The sequence below is a fragment of the Pituophis catenifer genome, unplaced genomic scaffold (genome assembly GCF_029215685.1).
Source record: "Pituophis catenifer annectens isolate HBS135680 unplaced genomic scaffold, rPitCat1.0.hap2 SCAF_7, whole genome shotgun sequence".
In the NCBI taxonomy this organism is placed as follows: domain Eukaryota; kingdom Metazoa; phylum Chordata; class Lepidosauria; order Squamata; family Colubridae; genus Pituophis; species Pituophis catenifer.
In genome coordinates this window covers 62,963,643-62,984,953 of record NW_027256887.1, presented here as the reverse complement: position 1 = coordinate 62,984,953, position 21,311 = coordinate 62,963,643, and the positions used below count along the sequence as shown (strand labels likewise).

General features: G+C 39.7%; 1 protein-coding gene across 1 annotated transcript; it reads left to right on the top strand.

The window, feature by feature from the left end:
• Window positions 1-1,441: 1,441 nt before the first annotated feature.
• GGA1 (golgi associated, gamma adaptin ear containing, ARF binding protein 1) lies at window positions 1,442-20,534 on the top strand. The gene is made up of 17 exons (XM_070947043.1): window positions 1,442-1,576; window positions 3,174-3,258; window positions 5,438-5,513; window positions 7,364-7,462; window positions 7,894-8,017; window positions 8,709-8,809; window positions 9,439-9,519; window positions 9,907-10,044; window positions 11,756-11,837; window positions 12,559-12,666; window positions 12,978-13,124; window positions 14,032-14,096; window positions 15,667-15,839; window positions 15,959-16,239; window positions 16,805-16,974; window positions 18,446-18,556; window positions 18,862-20,534. Exons 1-17 carry the CDS (start codon window positions 1,534-1,536, stop codon window positions 18,970-18,972), a joined length of 1,995 nt encoding a protein of 664 aa, XP_070803144.1. The 5' UTR covers window positions 1,442-1,533; the 3' UTR covers window positions 18,973-20,534.
• The last annotated feature ends 777 nt before the right edge of the window (window positions 20,535-21,311 follow it).

The window sequence follows — 21,311 nt, the reverse complement described above, 5'->3', positions numbered from 1 at the left end:
ATTTTGTTTTACTTATCGGTTATACTATATTGTACATGGTCCAGAGTCCATCTTTGAGGGAGACAGGTGGTTTAGAAATATGAAATCTAATCACAATGAAGAATATTTGTAGTGCAGGGTTGAAATGAGGGGTCCTTGGTGCTCTGCGAGCTTATTTTCTTGCAGACGTTTCATTACCCCAACTAGGCCACATCATCAGTGCTAGTAAGGAGTGCTGTACTTACTAGGTCAGGGGTGGGCAACTGTGGCCCTTTTACAACACAGCTTGGCTGTCTCAGGAATTCTGGGAGTTGAAGTCCACAGGTTGTAAAAGGGCCACAGTTGCCCACCCCTGTACTAGGTGTAAGTACTAGGTATAAGTACTTACTAGGTGTGACTTGGTGGCTAAATGGCTAAGACACTGAGTTTGTCGAAAGGTCGCCAGTTCGAATCCCTAGTGCAGGTCTCCTCCCTCAGTAGGGGGTTGGACTAGATGACCGCCAAGGTCCCTTCCAACTCTGTTACTCTTAACCCCTCAGATAACCAGTGTTGCTTATTTCGCTTTGGCTTCACAAATGGATTCCACTTCAGTTGTGATTTGTTTACTAACCCAGAAATAAACAACCAACAGTATCTGCAGGTGGATAAATCTGGTCTTCAACGCCTGACCTCCACTAGCACGTTTCGACACTTAGCGCTCTGACCCAGCCGCCTCCGTTAACGGACAAGCAGCCCAAAGCCGCCCAAGCCCAGCTGCGCTGGCAGAGAAACCGTTGTCAATTTTGGAACACGCTTAACGAAATGTTTTGCTAGGAATTGTGGGTTTGGTAGTCCAACCCATATCAAAAATACTGAGATCGGGAAAAAAATGGAGCGCGCCTCTCCTGACCGCTCCCCACCCCACACGTCTGGCTTTGACCAATGGCACCACAGTTCCCAGAATGCACTGCGAAAGGGCTTGTTTTCATAAAGCATGACTATGGCAACACTTTTCAACCAGAGACGGCAGTTATAGCGCTTTCCGGTCTAGTCGCCAGAGAAGTCTGACGCAGGCAATCCGAAGATAGAGTGAGACGTTCTAGCGTACTCCAATGTCGTTCTCTATGACATTCTGTCAAAAGCTTCCGCTCTATTTACTCGCTGTAATATCATAGAGATAGAAAGAGCACAATAAACTTGTACGACTGGACTCAAATTTTCTTTCTCTAAGTACATCTCTCCTCGTTCCTTTCTTTTGCCCTGAGGTCGTGGAGGGTCTGCCTTCAGATAGAAAACCCGCTGTCCCGTCTCAGTAGAACTTCCCTTCGGCCCTGTCATCACTCTCTAGGCAAAACCTGTCCATCTCAGTGATATCGGAGGAGGAAGTTGGGAGGCAAGTTTCGCACCGCTCCCAGAGGGCGTTCCGGCTATAACTTCCGAAGCTCTATTGTTTCCAGAACGGCTCTCTCGACGGTTTCTTCTCTATGGCTCCGGGCTGCTGGAGCCGGAGGCTGGCAGGAATACTGAGCCTTTGAACTGGACTGGGCGGGGGGCGGGGCAACCGAGCGGGAACCGATGGAGCCCGAGATGGAGGCAGAGACGTTGGAGTCCAAGATCAGTAAGTTGGGGGAAGACCGGCCGGGTTTATCCCTAGCGACGGCAGGTGCTTCGGGCCTGCTTGGAAGAGGGCTCGTCTTCTTCTTCTTCGCGTGACCCGCTCGCCATCACATGCTCTGCGGTTCCCCTTTTTCACCCAGGGGGTCCACGGATTGCTAGGAAGGCGTTGCCACGTTTTGCCTCTTTGCTGGGCCATCCCAGCGAGGAAGAGACTTGCCCTCCATCCCCTCCTTTAGTCCTGGAGGCTTTCCCCCCCCACCCACCCAGTCTGGCCCAAACTAAGTTTCCCACTCACCCACTGCCAAAGGTTATTGGGGGGGGGGTCTTGTTATTGTGCCCAGGAGTGAAGCTTGTAACCTGGCTTAGTCGAACCAGACAGTGAAATCCCCAGAAAGTGTCACTGGATTAATCACATAATATGGACAAGTAAATAAATATATTGCTGGTACCGAATAACATTGGTTTTTTGTTTTTTTTAAAAAAAGGGGAATTCTGAATATTTATTTATTTATTTATTAGTTCGATTTATATGCCGCCCTTTTCCGGAGACTCAGGGCGGCTTACAATGCGTTAAGCAATAGCCTTCATACTTTTGTATATACCTGCTTAGTAGGGCTTTTGGCCCCCCCTAAAGCGGTGTTCTTTTTATACAAAGTCAGCTTATTGCCCCCACAATCCGGGTCCTCATTTTACCTACCTCAGAAGGATGGAAGGCTGAGTCAACTTTGAGCCTGGTGAGATTTGAACTCGCAGTAATTGCAATCAGCAAAGTGATTTTTTTAAAAAATACCTTTATATCTAGTGAAAGGAACTTTGTCCCACAAAGATTTTTGTGCAGCGTTTTAACTTTTAAGGTGTAGCAGATTCTGTATGCTACTTGTAGAAGGTCTTGCAGCCTCTTTCGTAGCTCTTCGTGGTGTGATATTGTTTCCCCTCTTTTTTGACTTGACAGCATTCTGTTTTTAATTAAGTTTGACGTGAGCAGAAGAGATGACTGTTGTAAATTCCTCTGCTTTGTAGGAATAGAAGCTGTAGCAAGTTTTTTGGCTGCAGTGCAGATGACAACAATATTGATTTTGAGGTTACATTATTGTAAGGGTGGATTATGTTGAGAAAACTTTGATTTGCATTTTTTTTTTTTTAATAAACACTACTCAGTAGCATAGACCATTAAGACTTGAGTTTGGTATCTTCTTAGGGAATAATGTGCACAATTTGATCCCCCCCCCTTATAACATCATGTTCCAATTTCCATTTGTAGAGCTACCTTAGGTTGAGCCAGATGTTTCATTCAGTTTGTTGAGCGCTGTCAACTCATTTAGTAATACTTGCACTTGCTAAGTAGATAACTTATTGTGGCAAGAAAAAAGATATTGACGATTAAACCTGGGACTTTTGTTGGATAAGCACATGCTTTACCACTAACAATGGCGTCTCCCTGTTGTGTCATTCCTATTGTGTCTGATGCCTGCATTGCAACAATATTTTTAGAACTTCCCTTTTTGTATAATATGAATGGTAAATCGTCTCTGATCATTATTCTGATTGCAAGTAAAAAAAAATTAAAGAAAACATTATTTTTCTCTCTTTCAATTCAGATAGAGCTACAAATCCTTTAAATAAGGACTTGGAATGGGACAACATCAATGCTTTTTGTGACCAGCTGAACAAAGAATTAGAGGGGTTAGTACACCTGGTCTCATATTTGACTGTCTGGGGTTTATCTATGCTAAAAACATTATAATAACGAAAGAAAGCATTCCAAAGAAGCACTCCAAATAAATTTATGGCTATATCTGCATCCCTTCGTGTTTTTCTAATGTTCAAAGCTTTTTACTTAACTGTAGTTACTAAATTAACCCACTATTCTGGGTTTGCATAATCCATTTTGCCATGCAGTCCTGATCATATGCGGCTGGATAAATCCACCAGCAGCTGATTTGTGAGGTTGGGATGCTGTCCAGCAAAGCAGATAGCCTCTTTTGCATTACAGGTAGTCCTTGACGTACAACAGTTCATTTAGTGACCGTTCAAACTTAGAACAGCACTGAAAAAAGTGACTTATGACCATTTTTCACACTTACAGCTGTTGCAGCATCCCCAATGGTCACATGATTGAAATTCAGATGCTTGGCAATTGACTCATATTTATGACAGTTGCAGTGTCCCAGGGTCCTGTGATCACCTTTTGCGACCTTCAGACAAGCAAAATTAATGGGGAAGCCAGATTCATTTAACAACCATGTTATTAACATCTGCATTGATTCACTTAATAACTGTGGCAAGCAAGTTCGTAAAATGGGAGAAAACTCATTTAACAAATGTCTCAGCAACAAATTTTGGGCTCAATTATGGGCGTAACTCTGGGACTACCTGCACTGTACCCATCTCTACCATTCTATAGATCTGAAGCAAATATCCACAGTGGATCCCATCTGCGTATATGGCAAAATAGCTTTTCCCATTTACTAGGCAGCTCACCAATTCTGCCAGTGAACTATCTAGCAAGCTTCCTTTGGCACCGGCTTTAGTGCTTATTTAGAATTGCAGGATTTTTATTTTTGATTTGATTTTACTTCAGTGCCACATGACTCCAAACTAACTCCGTGTAGTTTTTTTGAGAGAGCCAGTTTACCATCTTAGGGTACATGCTGAGCTACTCTGGGTTTTGATAGGTATAACATCTTTACTTGGAAGGAAAAAATATATAAGAATAGCAATGGAGAATTCCTTATATTCTAAGGGAAGTCGCAGGCTTCCAGAAGCCTGAAGTAGCCAATGGATGCCAAGCTCTCCCTACCTCCTGGGTATTATCTGACAAAATAGTAAATCACAACAGGTTTTACTCACTTGGCCATTGCTGTGGATTGCTGCTGACTTAAGGGGGAAAATGCTACTTTAAAGTTAGGACAGTTAAATGCAACGTAAGCCTGTCTTACTCATAGGCTAAGGACAGTTTGAAAATATTGTCATAGGGACATAGCAAGAACAAGAACTTACTAGAGCATGTTTATAATGTAGTAGTTAAATGCCAATACTGAAATATCCTATGTATGAAAAGTGAGAGTTCTGGAAAGATAGAAAAAATAGTAAAAGCAATTAGTTAAGACTTTAGATTGGTGTATATATAAATCAGACACCTAAAACACTCTACAATTAGTAGATAGAATGATGTAAAATTGCATAAAGGATATGGTTGGTTTAAATTGATGACTTTTGAAAAGGATCATCATTTAACAGGATTTTAAAAGAAATTTTCAAAATGGTGCTTATATACCCTCTTTATTGATAGGGCAGCACAGGTTTTCTGGAATACTTGGAGATTTCACTAAGATATTAAAAACTAGGAGATATTTTTAGGGAATGGTCATAATCAAATTTTGACTACAAAAGTGATTATCTCTTAGAAGTCAACTTCAATTAGTCTCTTAGTATCAGTTAGCAATTTACTAAATTGCCTTATTCATAATGTTTGCTGCAAAGGAAGTATAATACCTTTAAAAAAGGGTACAAAGTATTTGCAGAGTTTAAGAACCTTTGAGATTTTTTGAAGCCAGCTAATAGAAAGTAAAAAAATGTGAAGATTACATCAGGGAAAAGTGGAGTTTCAGACTCGTATAGCAATAGGCAGCATCTCGCCAAGACATCTGCTCCATTTCACAAAATGTGTCAGCCTCAAGATGATCTGAAGGTGACTTGAAAAGAATAGCCTCTGGATTGACAGCTCTTATTCCAGTGAATGGCAGCTTGTATGTTATGAATGTATAAAGATTAAAATAAAATGGGGATTAGCGAGATCCAGTTTACTACTTCATTAACTGTTTCTGTGACTCCACTCACTGTTTCTATGTCTCACTCATAGCCCACCCCTAGCAACCCGGCTCCTAGCCCACAAGATCCAGTCTCCACAAGAATGGGAAGCCATGCAGGCTCTCACGGTAAGATGCCAATGAACTATAATCTGCTTGATTTACTACAAATTGGAAGGAAACAAAGCTTCTTGGGAACTACTTGAATGAGAGCTGGTACAACTTAAGCAGTCTTGGGGTTATATTAGAATATGTTGGAAGAAGAGTAGCGATATAATCAGGACTAAATGTGAAATGTCAGGATGATGATTATCTCTCCCATCCCACTCTGCACTCTGATTTCAAGTGCCATACCTTTGACAGATACAGACATTCTTCTTTTCATGGGATGCCAAGTATTTCAGAAGTGAGACCATAGCTTCACTGTTTTTGGGTTTCAACAAAACTGCAGTTCTGTTTGGTTATTTATTTGGAGCCACAATTTGCCTTGACTAACTATTTTTATTATTATGGCTTAATTGAAAGGATCTTTTCAGCATTGGGCTGTCAGCTGAATCATTGCCCTTTCTAGAAAAGACCATCTGACACCCTTTTATGGTCTCTTCCATTTCCAGTGAAAATTGCATTTCCTACGCTTTTAAAATTTTTAGCTTTAAAATACTTCTCTGGATTCTTGCACTGGTTCTGTTTTACTTTGATTTTATTCTCATGCAGTCTTAGGTTACTTTAGATTGTTATAACATTCTTGTGTATGACTTGGTTTTCAACTTTTAAAGTATGCAAACTTTTGCTCATGGCAATATAGTAAATTAATAAATATATTCCCCATTCATGTGAAACAATTGGTCTACACATAGAGAACAATAATCACAGCAGTGGTGATAATACATGAACTCTAAAAGCTAATCCTATCTGATGCCTAATGAATTAATTCTAAGGTAACGGAAAAGATCCTGCTGCAAGCTGCTATTCCCATTCTCACAAATTGTGACCATAACCTCTCTGTATGACTACATGCAATCTATTTCTAGCAAGAGTAAATACTATCTGTATCTAATCACTTGGGAAAGAGGAAATTCTCATCTGACTACAAGTCTACTGACATTTGAGATTTTGGATCAGGTGTCTAATAAGGACACTCCTGCTTTGCTCTCACCTCGGTGTTTCCAATGATTCCTTATCATCTGTGCCTGCCACAAAATGAGAAATGAGAGATCTCTGAGTTTCTGGGAGCAACTGACACTTTTTTCCTGGCATTTATATCATATTTAACTTATATTTTATAGAAAATATAAAATATAGAATAGACTTTTTTTATTATCTTCCCAACATGGAGCTTTCCAGATGTAGGAAAACTTCTAGAAATTATAGTCCACTCTCTAGGAGGCACTATTGACGAAGACTGGTTTATATTGTTTTTGTGGTTTATCAGTAGAGAGAAAAAAAGTATGAAAGCTTCAGAGCAGGGGTGAAATGCTACCGGTTTGCTCCGGTTCGGGCAAACCGATAGTGATAAAAACTACCGGTTCGGGCAAACCGGTAGTAAAAAAAGCTACTGGTTCGGTTGAACCAGCAGTTTAAAAAGCTACAGGTTCCTCCTAACCGATATTTCCGACGATCAGCTGTGCAGTGGGGTTTAGCTTTGCTAGAAAGCAGGAAACCCTGCATTCTAGCGAAGCTAAATGGCACACCACAGCTGATCGCCCCCCCCCCCCGCTTCTACTTAACCTTCCCAAGCCTCCTTTTGGTGCACAGTGTGCATGCACATGTAGTGCACGTTTGGTGTGCAGTGTGCATGCACGGGCAGCAAACCGGTAGCAAAGCGGTTTGGATTTCACCACTGCTCCAGAGGGCATACTTTTTTAAAATAACATTCTTCTCGGTCCTCATCCCCATCCCCCCGATTTCATTGCATTATGAAGAGAATGGGGAATCCTGGCATGTGGACTTTTAGGATCACTTCCTGCTCTATTTTGCAGGTGCTAGAAGCCTGTATGAAAAACTGTGGCAAGCGCTTTCATGATGAAGTTGGCAAGTTTAGATTCCTTAATGAGCTCATCAAGGTTGTGTCACCAAAGGTGAGTGCTCATTACTCTATGGTCCAAGGGCTAATCAATAAAGTAAACTAAACTAAACTAACATTACAAGTGGGCCAGGTTCGAAGTGTAACAAGTAGAAGTGACAGAGAGCAATTTCATATTTCAACATGTTGAATAAAAAGTAATATTATTGGCTTCATTAAGAAAACCCTGTATTTTGAGTCATTTTCTTTCCAGTCCTGTGCTAGTACAGTGTAAATGAAAAGTGAAGAATTGCTGATGGTAGTTTATTTTATTAATGTCTGATATTGTCAGGATTGCAACAGTTGGATTTGTCTTAATCTTCAGTATAGAACCGAACACATGATGCTTCATCTCATGCTTGGTACAGAACACCCTGGAAGCAATCTCTTGTGTTTTTCTTTAACCCCTTCATGTTAAATATGAGTTGTGATTTGTTTCTTCCTCAGTATCTAGGAAACAGAACTCCAGAAAAAGTGAAATCAAAAATCTTAGAATTGATGTATAGCTGGACGTTGGGTCTGCCCGAGGAAGTGAAAATTACAGAAGCATATCAGATGTTAAAAAAACAAGGTGGGATATACTTTTCAATGCTCAGAGGTTTTCACATCATTGTACAAGAATGTGGACATTCCTTCCGAACTTGGATTAATACCTTGGGGTTTTATATTTTGAGCTACAGAAATAATGAAGGGGTAGATAAAGAACTGGGCATTTTTTCAGCTCTAACTCATCTGTTTGCAAAATCATGCATACAAATTAAGAAACGATACGGAGGATGGTTCAATATGGTTAAAACAGGTTAACTTTTGCTTCGTATCTTAGTTACAATGTTAGGTAGAAGTAATAATAGGAGATGTGCATCCCTCTTTCTGCCAGTAATAGTCATCAAAGTAGCTATTTGATTCTTAAAGATGCAATTAATTAGCACTATAGTTAGGTTAAATTTTTATTACGGCTGTTGTGTCTGTATATTTTTAACTTTTAAGCAGTGTGTATAGTTTGCACAGCAAGTATTGAAATGAAAATATAAATATATGTACCTTGCAGCATTCAACCTTCGCAGCATTATACATTTCTCAAGTGAGTCCGGTATTTACCAATATATAATAATTTGAATCTGGTCAATTAGGCTTGCTGTGAGAACTCTTGATTATTTATTAACTTGCTAACCAGAATATTCTGAGGTACTTTGTCAAATTCATTTCTAAAAGTAAGTCATATTATAGCCATTCCATTCCCACAATGTATTAATTTTTTCCAGGGATTGTAAAATGTGACCCCAAGTTGCCAGATGATGCACCTTTCGCTCTACCTCCTCCTAGACCAAAGAATGCGATCTTTGACGATGAAGAGAAATCCAAGGTAAAAAATAATTCATTGGCTAGATACTTTACAGTAATTGCTTTGCTTTTTCTAAGGTTTGAAACACTTAGCTTTTCAAGGTACCGCATCACCTGAAAAGGTTTTCGGTGGAAAGTAAACTATTTAAGGGTTGCAGTGAACAGGCACCAGCAAGTTTTAATAAGTTTGGATAGGACTAGGATTGGATGAGGCAACCTTTAAACCTCTATTTTTTGCTCCTCAGTTCTCATCATTTTTGTTTTGGGCTTTTGGGGGGGGCGGGGGGGGCTGGTAGATTTGTAATCAGACAGCTAGAGTGACCAGATTGCCCTGGTCTGGGTTAAAAGATGAAATTGTCTTAGTACCTCACAGTTTATGCTAGCCTGCTCTACAGAGAAACCAGAAAGTATTAAATTTATCCTTACTCTATTGTTGATTATTATAGTACTTTCTGGACTGTTTTAGGTCTCTTATAAAAGTATATAAGGCTGAGATTTCTAAAGGTCTGATTGATTTAAAAGGATAACATTATGTGGAAAGTAACGCTCTTAAATTATCCTGCTCTATATCTCATATCTATTTTTTCAGATACCCTTCTATTGTAAGCTTTTCACAGACACTTATTTTTTCTGATCTCTGTGTCTTTGCAGATGCTGGCCCGCCTGCTCAAAAGTTCCCATCCCGAAGATCTCCGAGCCGCCAATAAACTCATCAAAGAGATGGTTCAAGAGGCAAGCTTTGCTTCCACCTCCATATATTTATCAATTGGCATTGTTTGATAATCTTGTCTTTGAAGTTTTCATGCTAGGGCTTTTCCTCACCACAACTTATTTCACAGGGATTTTTCCTGTGCACATGGAAGGTAGAGGAAATAAAATATGGTCTTGAAATACATGTCCGGTGAGCTATAAAAGCTTTCTGTGGCATATTTTAATGTCGGGGGTTGCTTACGATACTTAGCTGCGGTATCCTAGCGTTCAGTGATCTCGATAGAATAATACTGGGATAGCATCAGCTGAGGCTGTCTTCAAAGTCATTACAATAATAGGATTGCCATGTTTTACATTTTCTAATCTTCTAAAGAGTAGGAAGAGGTGGTAAACCTTCTCTTCTTCCAGGACCAAAAGCGAATGGAGAAGATTTCCAAGCGAGTGCATGCCATTGAAGAAGTAAATAACAATGTGAAACTGCTGACTGACATGGTGACTAACTATAGCAATGGAGAGATGACAGAGAGCAGCGAAGATCTCATGAAAGTGAGGAGATAATCCACATTTTGCATTTTGTTTTGCAACAAGTCCTAATGGAGGATTTGAGATTCTTAACTATGAATACATGCGGAGTTCTTACATCATAAGCGGCAAATGTCCCATTTATGTTTGCATGAAGAATCTAAAATTGTTAGTCCAATATGTCCTTACAAGGCATCATTGCAAATCCTTGGTTACACAATTTAGTGTAACAAAGATGCTCACAAAGATTGATCTTCTAAGTATCTCCCCAATTTTCCTTGAGGCTCAGCTGCCTGATTATTTTTTCATTCAGCCAATGCCTGCTTTACATTTCTGTGTCTGTTGCTTAAGCCGCATTGTAAATGAGTAAATCAGTCACCTGAATACAACTAAGATTTGCAAACATTGGTGAGTGACTGTGCTAATAATTGTATATATTTAGCGAATATACACATTCAGCAAATTTACTTTTATTTTTAAATATTATTATCTAAATTGTTTATAATACTTCCACTTCATTTACTGTTAAGTTGAACAGGTTCCATATCATAGGTTCCAAATCACATTACACCATATTACATTTTGGCATAATGTTTTGTGCACTACAGCCTACTTCATCAGAAATTTCCATACATCTGCTGACATGGACTTTAGTCTACAGAAAATGTATATGTTGATACGTGTTAATCTTTAAACTGCCTTAAGTCTGTTTATCTGTTGCATCAAAGATATGCTAAACTTTATTAGCATGTTTTTTTTGCCTGTCATGTATAATACTTTGTAACACCCTTTCCTAGAGTTTCTAGACTGGTCATGATGTTGAGAAGTCTAATACTCCAGAGTTGGAGGGGAAAGACTGATAGAATCAGAAACCAATTAGAAGATTAATCTGACAATCCTCCAGAAGGGGGCAGAACATGCTTTTTGCTTTTTGGTTCCAAAAATTAGCCACAATAAACAAAGCAGTATCTGGACTCACATGTGGGATGACTAACCCATTGTGATACTTGGCTTGATTTGGCCATGCACTGACTGAATCCCTGAATTCCTGCCTTATTTCAAAAAGCATACTTAAGCTATAATTCAATGCGTTATGTGCACCCAACTATTGAATTTAGCCTTTAAACCTAAAATTTAGTAAGTGATGTCAATTAATGATTGGAAAGGTGTTAATGTTTCAGAAATAGCTCAGTAAAAGAAATTATAACTTTTTGTCTTACTGAAACAATCACTTATAGAGCAAACACTGGCTGCTCCTTTCAGAAGTTGCGAATCCATGAATAAAATGAGGAATTACCAAACTGGAATTGGGACAAGCACCTCACTCAGGCATGCTCCTCATAACCTTGACTTATATTTAGGCATAAAAACACTCACCTCTGACTGCACATTTAATTGCAAATGGATGAGCATGGATGAAAAGAGGCCACTCTATTTAGATCTGTTGCTTCAAGGTCATTCAGATCCAAGAAATCTGTTGTCCTGAGCCACATTGTTCCTGTAATTAGGACTGAAGGATTCATGTTCTGGAGTGCTTCTGAGGGAGGCTTCCCACGTTGTCTTTCTTTTCTACTTTTTTCCCTTTTGCTCCTTTTCAAATGAATCAATTTTATAATTTCATATAGGTTCACACAGATATAATCAGTAAAATAAAACCACCCCACTTACTTGACTATGTATTTTTATGCCTAAGAGTGCACTTAATTATGCTGAACTTTAATATTCGTCATTATAGGAGCTGTATCAGCGCTGTGAACGCATGAGGCCCATGCTTTTCAGGCTTGCTAGTGACACAGAGGACAATGATGAAGCACTGGGTAAGTTATCTTTGAGCAAATATTCAGTTACACATTAGAATAATTTCAAGTAAACCCTAAAATATCAATAGACTTCTTCACATTTCATTATAAATTACTCTAAACACGAGTTTCTGGATTAAAAGTGCACCCAAAGTTACCTTGTAGACCTTGTGACCTTTCACTTCTGACATCTCTGTTGTCATCCCTTGGTGAGCATCTTTGTGTCTGTGTTGTTCTAACCAGGTTAGATAATTGAATGGAAGCAAAATTGCTTATCAATGTATATATTTGTTCAGTGGTGAAATTCAATTTTTTTTACTACCGGTTGTATGGGCGTGGCTTGGTGGGCATGGCGTGGCAGGGAAAGGATACTGCAAAATCCCCATTCCCACCCCACTCCTGGGCAGAAGGATATTGCAAAATCTCCATTCCCACCCCACTCGGGGGCCAGCCAGAGGTAGTATTTGCTGGTTCTCTGAACTACTCAAAATTTCCGCTATCGGTTCTCCAGAACCTGCTGGATTTCACCCCTGGGCTTGTTGCATTATGTTAGTATATTATGAGTAACAACTAAATGTCAATGTGACTTTCAGCTGAAGGTTTTAAACCTACTAACAATGTAGGCTTAAAACATTTGTATTTTCGATTGTAGAAAAGTTAATGCTAGGCTTTATCTCTATTGTGGAACATTTGATTTACCCTCTGAGCCTTCATTTCTATCCTGTTGGTCTTGTTGCAGCTGAAATTTTGCAAGCTAATGACAACTTAACACAAGTGATCAATTTGTACAAGCAGATTGTAAAAGGGGAGGAGATCAATGGTGAAACAACGGCAGGTTCTCTCCGAGGTAAGGAGTCTGGATAATAAGCTGCTGACCTAGGAGGAGAGGGCTCAGAGTCTTGCCTAAAATAGGAATCTGAATATGATATCCAACTTTAGGATTCAAAAAGTGATCTTATGTGACTAGCTCACTCTCATTTAGTCCATCTCTAGGACTGAAAAAAATAAAACAGTAATTGGGGAATGAAGGCTGAGGGGAGTTGAGGTAGGGTAAGGATTTTCGCAGAGCAATCTCTTGATTGACAAGGCAGTGATTGCTAAGAGCTGTGTTTGTTGCTATTCTGTTCTTCTTGGTATAGACTTTGTTTCTTTGTTTAGGCAGCACTTCTGCACTTCTGGATCTGTCAGGACTGGACATGCCACCTGCCTACCCAGCCGTACCAACTTTCTCAGGCAGTAGCTCAGCAACTGTGCCAGAGCAAAGCAGCTCAGTCTCTCTATTGGATGATGAGCTCATGTCACTAGGTAAATCCATGGTTCTGCAGGACAGAAGGTGACCGTTCTAAAAGTGGTGTTTGAGCAGAATTAGGGCCAGATGGCCACTTTTTAAAAATGAAATTTGAGAAGAATTTAACTCATTTCTTAATCTCTTCTTTTGCTTAAAGAAAATTCTGTGTTCTGTGGAAATAGGTCTTGCAGGATTATTGTTGTTTGTCAAATGTTGAGCAGATCTTTATTGTTGTTTGCTCTGAGCGTAGTTTTTCTTCTATAATAGCAACAGCACTTAGACTTACATGCCACTTCACAGTGCTTTAGAGCCCACTCTTAAGCTATGAGATCCACATACAATTTGTGAATAAATTCTGCATTTGCAAGATGAGTTAATTATGAATTCCTCTAAATCAAGAATTGGCAATTTGGAAAGGATTTAAGCTCATTCGTACAATAATATATGGACTTAAAACATACCCAAAATTACTTAAAGCCTTGCTTAATGGCTGTGATCTTGCAGGATTGCTATATTATTAAACCTTATTCTTTCTTGTTTGGAACATCCTTTTTATAGTAAGAGCTGTAGTGGCACAATGGTTAGAATGCAGTATTGCAGTCTAATTCTGCTGACTGCCAAGACTTTGATCCTCACTGGCTCAAGGTTGACTCAGACTTTCATCCTTCCGAGGTTGGTAAAATGAAGACCCAGATTGTTGGGGGCAATATGCTAAAACCATAATTAATTGAAGTTATTGTGTATTGGGGGCGTTTTATGACTATTAGTTAATTTACTGTTTTAATCATTTTAGATGTTTTAATGTGTTTTCCATATTATACTGAGTTACTGGATTGCAGAATAATACTACTGTAGTTTGGCTCCTCACTTTTAAATTAAGTGGATCTCCTTTCTCATATCTGTTCTTTCTGATCCCCTATCTAGGGCTTACTGATCAAGCAACTTCTTCAGCTCAAGGCTCAGACAACAGTGGGTGGAACAGTTTCCAGGTAAGGGTCTTGGTTATCAGAAAGCAGAAAGGACATCATTGGTTGATAAAGCCTACAACTTTGGAACTAGAAGTCAGTGGAATAATAAAGCTGTGACAACAGATTCTTCTCTAAGATTTATATTGTAATATTTATATTATATTATTTTTATATTTTATAAATTTTTATATTTTTATTTAAAAATTATATTTTATATTATATGAATATAATTTATATTATATTATTTATATTATATTATACAATGTATCTCTATGATTTATATTGTTTTATTTGTTTCTTAGTATGATTTGATTGCTTAGTAGTAACCTATGACTATCACTAAGTGTTGTATCTTATGATTCTTGATGAATGTATTTTTTTTTCTATTATGTACACTGAAAGCATATGCTCCAAAGACAAATTTCTTGTGTGTCCAATCACACTTGGCCAATAAAGAATTCTATTCTATTCAAGCTAATCTACCATATTGTACTCTTAAAAAAGCTTCAATCAAAATGTATCCAGATTATCCAGTGGAAATCTAACTGGAGATTATTTTAGTTGACTGTTTAGGTCTATAAAGGTGCCCTTGCATGTTGAAATGTTTCTATAGCATAGGTATGTGAGCAAGGTTGTGTGCAGAAGTAATTTTTATGAAGGAAATCCTCTCAATATGAGTTGCTTAGTTTTCTGGATCTGCTTTAATTTGAGATTGTTAGATCTTGATTTGAGAAGAAAATCAGAATCTTATTTCAGAAAAACAGTCGCAACCAAAGTGTGAATCAGGCCTCTTGTTCTCTTTTTTCCCCCCAGCTATCTTTCTGTAAAACAAGGGAGACCTTACTTTCTTGAAAGGGATATCCGAAGACCAGCCCACTTGAGCCTCCCCTTTTTCAGACAAAAATTATGTTAGGAAGCTTAATGAAAAGGCACACAGAATAGAGATGACCACAAATAAGTAATTAAATCCACGTCATCCCTTGAATTGTGTAGACCTTGTAGATTCTGCACAAATCTGATCTCCTGTGCAGAAAATGGTAGACTTTTCTAATCGTATCTGGGAGAACTGCAGTTATTTGAAATTGCTATCAATGTGTGTGAAAGAAAGGGGTTTTTCTGTGCTTTGTATTGCATGTAATATACTCTTCTTTATTTAAGGCAGGGGTGTCAAACTTGATTTTATTGAGGGCCGCATCAGGGTTGTGTTTGACCTTGGGGGAGGGGTGTGGCCAGGGTGGGAGTGACCAGCTCAATGTCACTTGTGTTGGGGGTGCTTGTGGGCCCGAGCACTCTGTGGAAAACAGTGCAGCCCTCCCGAGCTCCGTTTTCACTGGCGGAGGGTTGCAGGACGCTGTGGCAGCCAAAAACGGAACTCAGGAGCCCATTTTCGCTGGCAGAAGCACCGCAGGGTGGTCCTTTGCTGTTTCCAGGGTGGCCCCGCAGGCCAGATCGAAGTACCCCGTGGGCCGAATCCATCCCCCAGGTCTTCAGTTTGACACCCCTGATCTAAGGATTGTATTTAAGCTATTCAGTTTGGCTGTGCTTTTGTGGGGAGCTGTATCAAATTTTCTTCTTCTTTTTTTTTAAAAAGTCATCTGAGAGCCCAGAAGTCGGAGTCCCTTCAGGACTACCGGCTCCAATTGGGAAAGCTGAAGCTGGACAGCCTGCATCTCCTGCTGCCACTAGTGGTATGGATGACCTGGATCTGCTAGGCAAAACTCTGTTACAGCAGTCTCTTCCCCCAGAGTCTCTTCAAGTCAGATGGTAGGAGGCAAAGGGGAGAAGGGCAGAGGGTGTTTCTGAAAAGGAAATAGCGTCTGCTGAGGGAAAACCTGTTCTTGGCCCTTCTCTTGAAACTCTCACTCTCTTTTCACACTTTGCAGGGAGAAACAGCCACCGCCTCGATTAACTTTGCGTGATCTCCAAAACAAAAGCACTTCCAGCCCATCTCTGAGCACCAATAGCACTGCGTCCGTCTTCCCAAATCTCTCTTCAAACCCTTCTGTCACCCTGCCCTTGGAAAAAACAGCCCCTGTTTTGGCCCCTCAAGGGTCGCCGACTCTTTCTGGAAGTGCAAGCCTTCCAGCAGGTCTCCCAGCTTCCACACAGCCCTTGGAATTCTCACTGACGAATGTCACTGTGCCTCTGGAATCTATCAAGCCAAGTGAGTTTGAGCAAAGTTTTGGAGAATGGTCTTATCCCAAAGCATCTGGCTTAGCTCATTTATTGTGGTGGAATCGCCAGCTTTGAGGGGGTGAGGGGAAGAAGTGGAAAAACTGGTGAGCTTGGAGTCCTTGAAAGGGGGGGAAGCAATGGAGGCCAGGAAATCCCCCCCCCCTTAGAATTCCTGACAACCTTTAAATTTCTGTTCCCAAAATAATATCAGTTTGATGAGATTCTTGTAAATAGACAGACAACAGTAAAGAATGATCACCTCACAATATCGCTCTGTTTCCTTGTGTCAGACATTAATGGAAGTTGGAAAACTTGGAAAAAAGTTTGTGGTTTGGGCAAAGAATTCTTCTTGATTTACATTTACGAGATACCTCCATTGCCTCAAGCTGGCTTTTCAAAGACAAAGGAAAGAGGTTGAGGAAAGTTAAAATGTGGGGTTCCCACTAGTTGAAACATAAAGGACAACCAAGCTAAGAGAGGTAGAATTTGTGGGAGGTAGGGGTTGGCCATTCTAGTCTTATGTTTTATGCCTCTCCTGGTGGTACTTATTCTAGGCAGCATCCTCCCAGTGACTGTGTATGACCAGCATGGTTTCCGTGTCCTCTTCCACTTTGCCAAGGACTCTCTGCCTGACCGACCTGATGTACTAGTGGTGGTCATCTCAATGCTAAGCACAGCCCCTCTGCCCATTAGGAACATCATCTTTCAGTCTGCTGTCCCCAAGGTAATATTTTTATGGAAATGAAAATTTCATGTACACCTATAGTATATCACAGAAGTGAGTACACCCCCTCACATTTTGTAAATAATTAAGTATATCTTTTCATGTGACAACACTGAAGAAATGACACTTGGCTAGAATGTAAAGTAGTGAGTATACAGCTTATATAACTGTAATAACAGTGTGTTATTTTGAGGGGACAGCACATTTACATTGTTATGCAAGCTGTATACTCACTACTTTACATTGTAGCCAAGTGTCATTTCTTCAGTTTTGTCACATGAAAAGATATACTTAAATATTTACAAAATGTGAGGGGGTGTACTCACTTCTGTGATATATTGTATTTTAATTGTTCACCATCCATCCTCAAATTACTTAGCCTAAGTAAGCACTTATCTATCTAGTACTTACTTTGCCTATAATTTCTGCTGATTATTTTCCAACTGAGTTAAGGAGAAGTCATAACTTACTAGTGAAATGCATGACTGTCAGTCCTGGAAGCCATCTTTTACTTTGGATCTTCAGGGCTGCCATATTTAGTGCTGTGGGAAACTGGGAGGAGGGATTGTATGGAGTTAGAGAGATATCTAGCCATAATGACATTCTTTTCTCTGAGAGTCAAGGACATCCTGCCCTGCACCTGGAGTGGTGTGACTGGGAAGCATCTCCAGTTGGGACGGTGCATTGATTGGACCATGTGATAGACATGTGGGGGCAGGGGCAGGGATTTGGACTTTCTTTTGGGTGGGAAAAACCTGGAAGCTTTCAGATTCAGGTTTCCCCAGACGTGCCAATATGACATCTCTAATAAAATGGAACTTTGAGGAACTTCTAGCCTCGGAGTCTTCTTTCATTGGGGGTGTTACTTGGGACCCTGACAATGACTTGGTTTCATTCCTTATTTTCTCTTACCCGAAAAGCTATTGCTGATTAATAGTTTAAAATGTAACATTTGTTAAAAATCTGAGGCTTTGGAGAACCACTACCAGTTACAGTAGAATAATTCCGCTTTCTTGTTTGGGGTTAAAGTTTCACTTCCATACATTCATGTTGATCTGGAGGGAGCAAGTCCCATGGATGATCAATATGTTGATAGACTTCCATGCTGCCCTTGGCAATGATTGCAATGGCCTGTTCCTTGAAATAATTTTGTTTAGCTAGTTAAAGAATTTAAAAAACAATTGCTTTCGTATTTCCCATTGTCTTTTCATTGAAAGAAAAGAAATGTAATATTCATAAAGGCTGTAAAACAAGCTTGAATTGGAATTATGAACTAAAAGAACTAAAAGTCTCATGATTACATTAATCAGACTTCTGATGGATGTGGTTTAATTTATCAGTCCAATTCTTCCAGAGGGTAGATACCAAGCCTTTTTGATTAGGTAATGCCATTATTTGGCTGTATGGAGACAACTCTTGTTCTTCAGTGGTTAAATCATAGAGTTACATTGATGTGCTTTTATTTGTACAGGTGATGAAAGTGAAACTGCAGCCACCTTCAGGGACAGAGCTCCCACCATTCAACCCGATAGTGCCCCCTACAGCAATCACCCAGGTCCTCCTGCTTGCAAATCCACAAAAGGTAACCTTACCTCCTTCAGGGAAATAAGTGGGGCTGTGTTCTTGATCTAGAGTTGTCTTCCTCAGAAGTCCTACCCTGTTTCTCCCAAAATAAGAGATCCCCTGATAATAAGCCCAATCGGGCTTTTGAACGCATGGCAATAAGGCCAAGCGCTTATTTCAGGATTCAAAAAAATATAAGTCAGGGTCTTATTTTTGGGAGAACACGGTAGTTTCTCTACTCCACTCCTTACCCCACATTTGCAAATCTCAGCCATCATTCCCGAGTCCTTTTCTTCATTGTTACACATCTTTTTCTCTGTCTAGGAGAAAGTAAGACTACGATACAAGCTGACCTTCACCATGGCAGATCAGACTTACAACGAAATGGGAGATGTGGACCAGTTCCCCCCTCCAGAATCATGGGGAAATCTCTAGTGCCACAGCCAATGTGCTGGGTCATGTTTCTAAAGATTCTGCCTCACTTAGGACCAGAGCCTTCCCAGGATTGGCTGCTGTTTGGACTTTGCTTTCAGACTGCAAAGGCAGACGCAGGAGGATGAGAGGCAGAGAAGAACAAGAGGGAATGTCTGTCTTGGGGTCGGAGGGACAAGAATGATTGAGTTGCTCTCTGTTCTTTGATTTCTGTTCTTATTTGATTTGTCCTTTACCCTCATCTTCTTGTCTCACTTTTTGCTTTTCCTTCAGCGGAACAATATCAGCACAGATGAGCTTTGAAGAGACACTTTAGACCTCCTTCTGTACAGCTTTCCCATCCGCTGAAGTAGTATCGGATCTTACACTTTCCCATTAATATCACTTCTGCACAAGCAACCCTGACATGTTCAGGTCAATAGATCAGTTCTGGGTTTTTTTGCTGCAACACAAAAGATGGGGCAAGTACCCAGTACTTTGTCACAGGAGAACTAGCTGTCCCATTTAAAACTTTGTGAATTAAACATCTTTAGGACTACAGGGTAGTTTTTTTCTGTTTTGCTCATGAGCCTTCATTCTCCCAAAGGCTAGACAAGGGGAGGAGCATTGATCTAATTCTCAACATATTAACACTCCAGGAGTCAGAACCAGACCGAGTTAACAGGATGGGCAACAAAGTTTATAAAGGAAGTTTGAAAACTGTTTTGCTCCATGATTTGCTTTTCTAGGAATACACTACCAATATGCTGTGTGCAGAAAGTTGCAAGACCCATCTTCAGAGCCACATTGTTCTATGCAAAGCTCCTAGCTCCATTTTACGTAATCCAGTCTTTGAAACCCACTAGAATACCATGGAGGACATTGTTGAAAGAGAAAGAGAGATTCCCCTAATATGTTTCCCTTCAACCCATTAGCAGCTATAGCTCCCCTTTTCATTTCCATAAATGGAAAGAGATGACCAGACTTGGAAATATGCAGTCTGTGGGGCTGCTCAATTTATTTTCATGAGCAAAATGTCCATGGAAGTGTTAGGAGTTCTCAACTGGTTTTATAAGAAATTGCACTAAGAGGGATGAAATTAAGCATTGTCAGCAAAAAGTAAATGGGATTGAGAAGTGAATGACATTTTTACCCAATGGAGTTGCATACTTTCTTCGGTCAAATTGACAGGTTTTGATGGGAAATATTTCTGGTTAGGTTCTGCTATGACTGGATACTTTTAATTTCTAGTATCTTTTTTCAGGTTTATCTTTGCCCCTTGCTTTTTTTAGACTTGGTTTCATTTAAGTTTTGACGTCTCTATGTTTTTGTGTGCGTGTATCTACACACACACACACACACACACACACACACACACACACACACACAAATTCTGCACATAGAGAAGGAGCCCTAAAATAGACAGTGTGAAGTCTGCGGTATTAATGAGAAATATTTTTCCCAAAAGTGCATTCTAAGATCTGGGACCTCCTGAAATAGCATGAGGATCCTATATAGAATTGTAGTCTTGCAAGTCTCTTGTTTTTCTCCTACTGGTAATTTATAAACTTCATTTTGAACTTGAATGGTTTGCAGTCACTCTGTTTTTGGTGGAAAAGGGTAGTGGCTCTTCATATCATGACTTACATGGAACTCTGCCTGTATCATCTCTATTTTGGGCCAAATCCATACTATGTACAGTATAATCTGCACTTTTAAAAAGATGTACTGAGAAACTGAATGTATTATGCAAATATCTCATCCTTTTGTAACACTTTATGGTGTTTCTACCAGTTAACTGAAATTTTGCCTTTGTGATTTGGTGACATTGCTGGCGCAGTCTTTTAATGCAGTCTGATAGGCAACAAATGTAAGGGATAAGATTCTCAGAATGCAAAAAGCATCATTGATTCCTTTTTTTTCTGGATTTCTGTAACATATTTGGGATATTACGGGTATTCATGTCTGCTTTAAAAACTGTCCTGGAGGTTAGCCGTGACAAACACTTGATAATCCACAAATACTAAGCATTTTTATAAAAAATATTAATGCGTTTTTTAAAAAAAGCAATTTACTGATATTTTATGCAGATCACTTGACTTAGTTGAGGGATAAGTGTAGGAGCAGCCATTTCCAGTCATAATGAGTTATGTTCCACAGTCTCAATTCCTGTTTTAGTGCAGTAACTTCCAATATAACTAAGATATGACCGTATCGACCACAGTTGCCTCCATATTCCATGCAAGGTAGTGTTTGTATAGTGATCTGTAGAGCAATTACAAAGCAACATTATTTGGCAGAAAGCAAGAGATGGCTGCAAATGCTAAGCATAGTTTTTAACTCTAGGAAACCTTGCCGACCGT

What these genes read in the sequence shown, in the direction of transcription:
- GGA1 (XM_070947043.1), top strand. Translation starts at nt 1,534, where the DNA reads ATGGAGCCCGAGATGGAGGCAGAGACGTTGGAGTCCAAGATCA. An exon ending in AAGCCATGCAGGCTCTCACG is followed by an intron (nt 5,514 to 7,363) that starts GTAAGATGCCAA and finishes TCTATTTTGCAG; the next exon opens with GTGCTAGAAGCCTGTATGAA. An exon ending in GAGTCTCTTCAAGTCAGATG is followed by an intron (nt 15,840 to 15,958) that starts GTAGGAGGCAAA and finishes CACACTTTGCAG; the next exon opens with GGAGAAACAGCCACCGCCTC.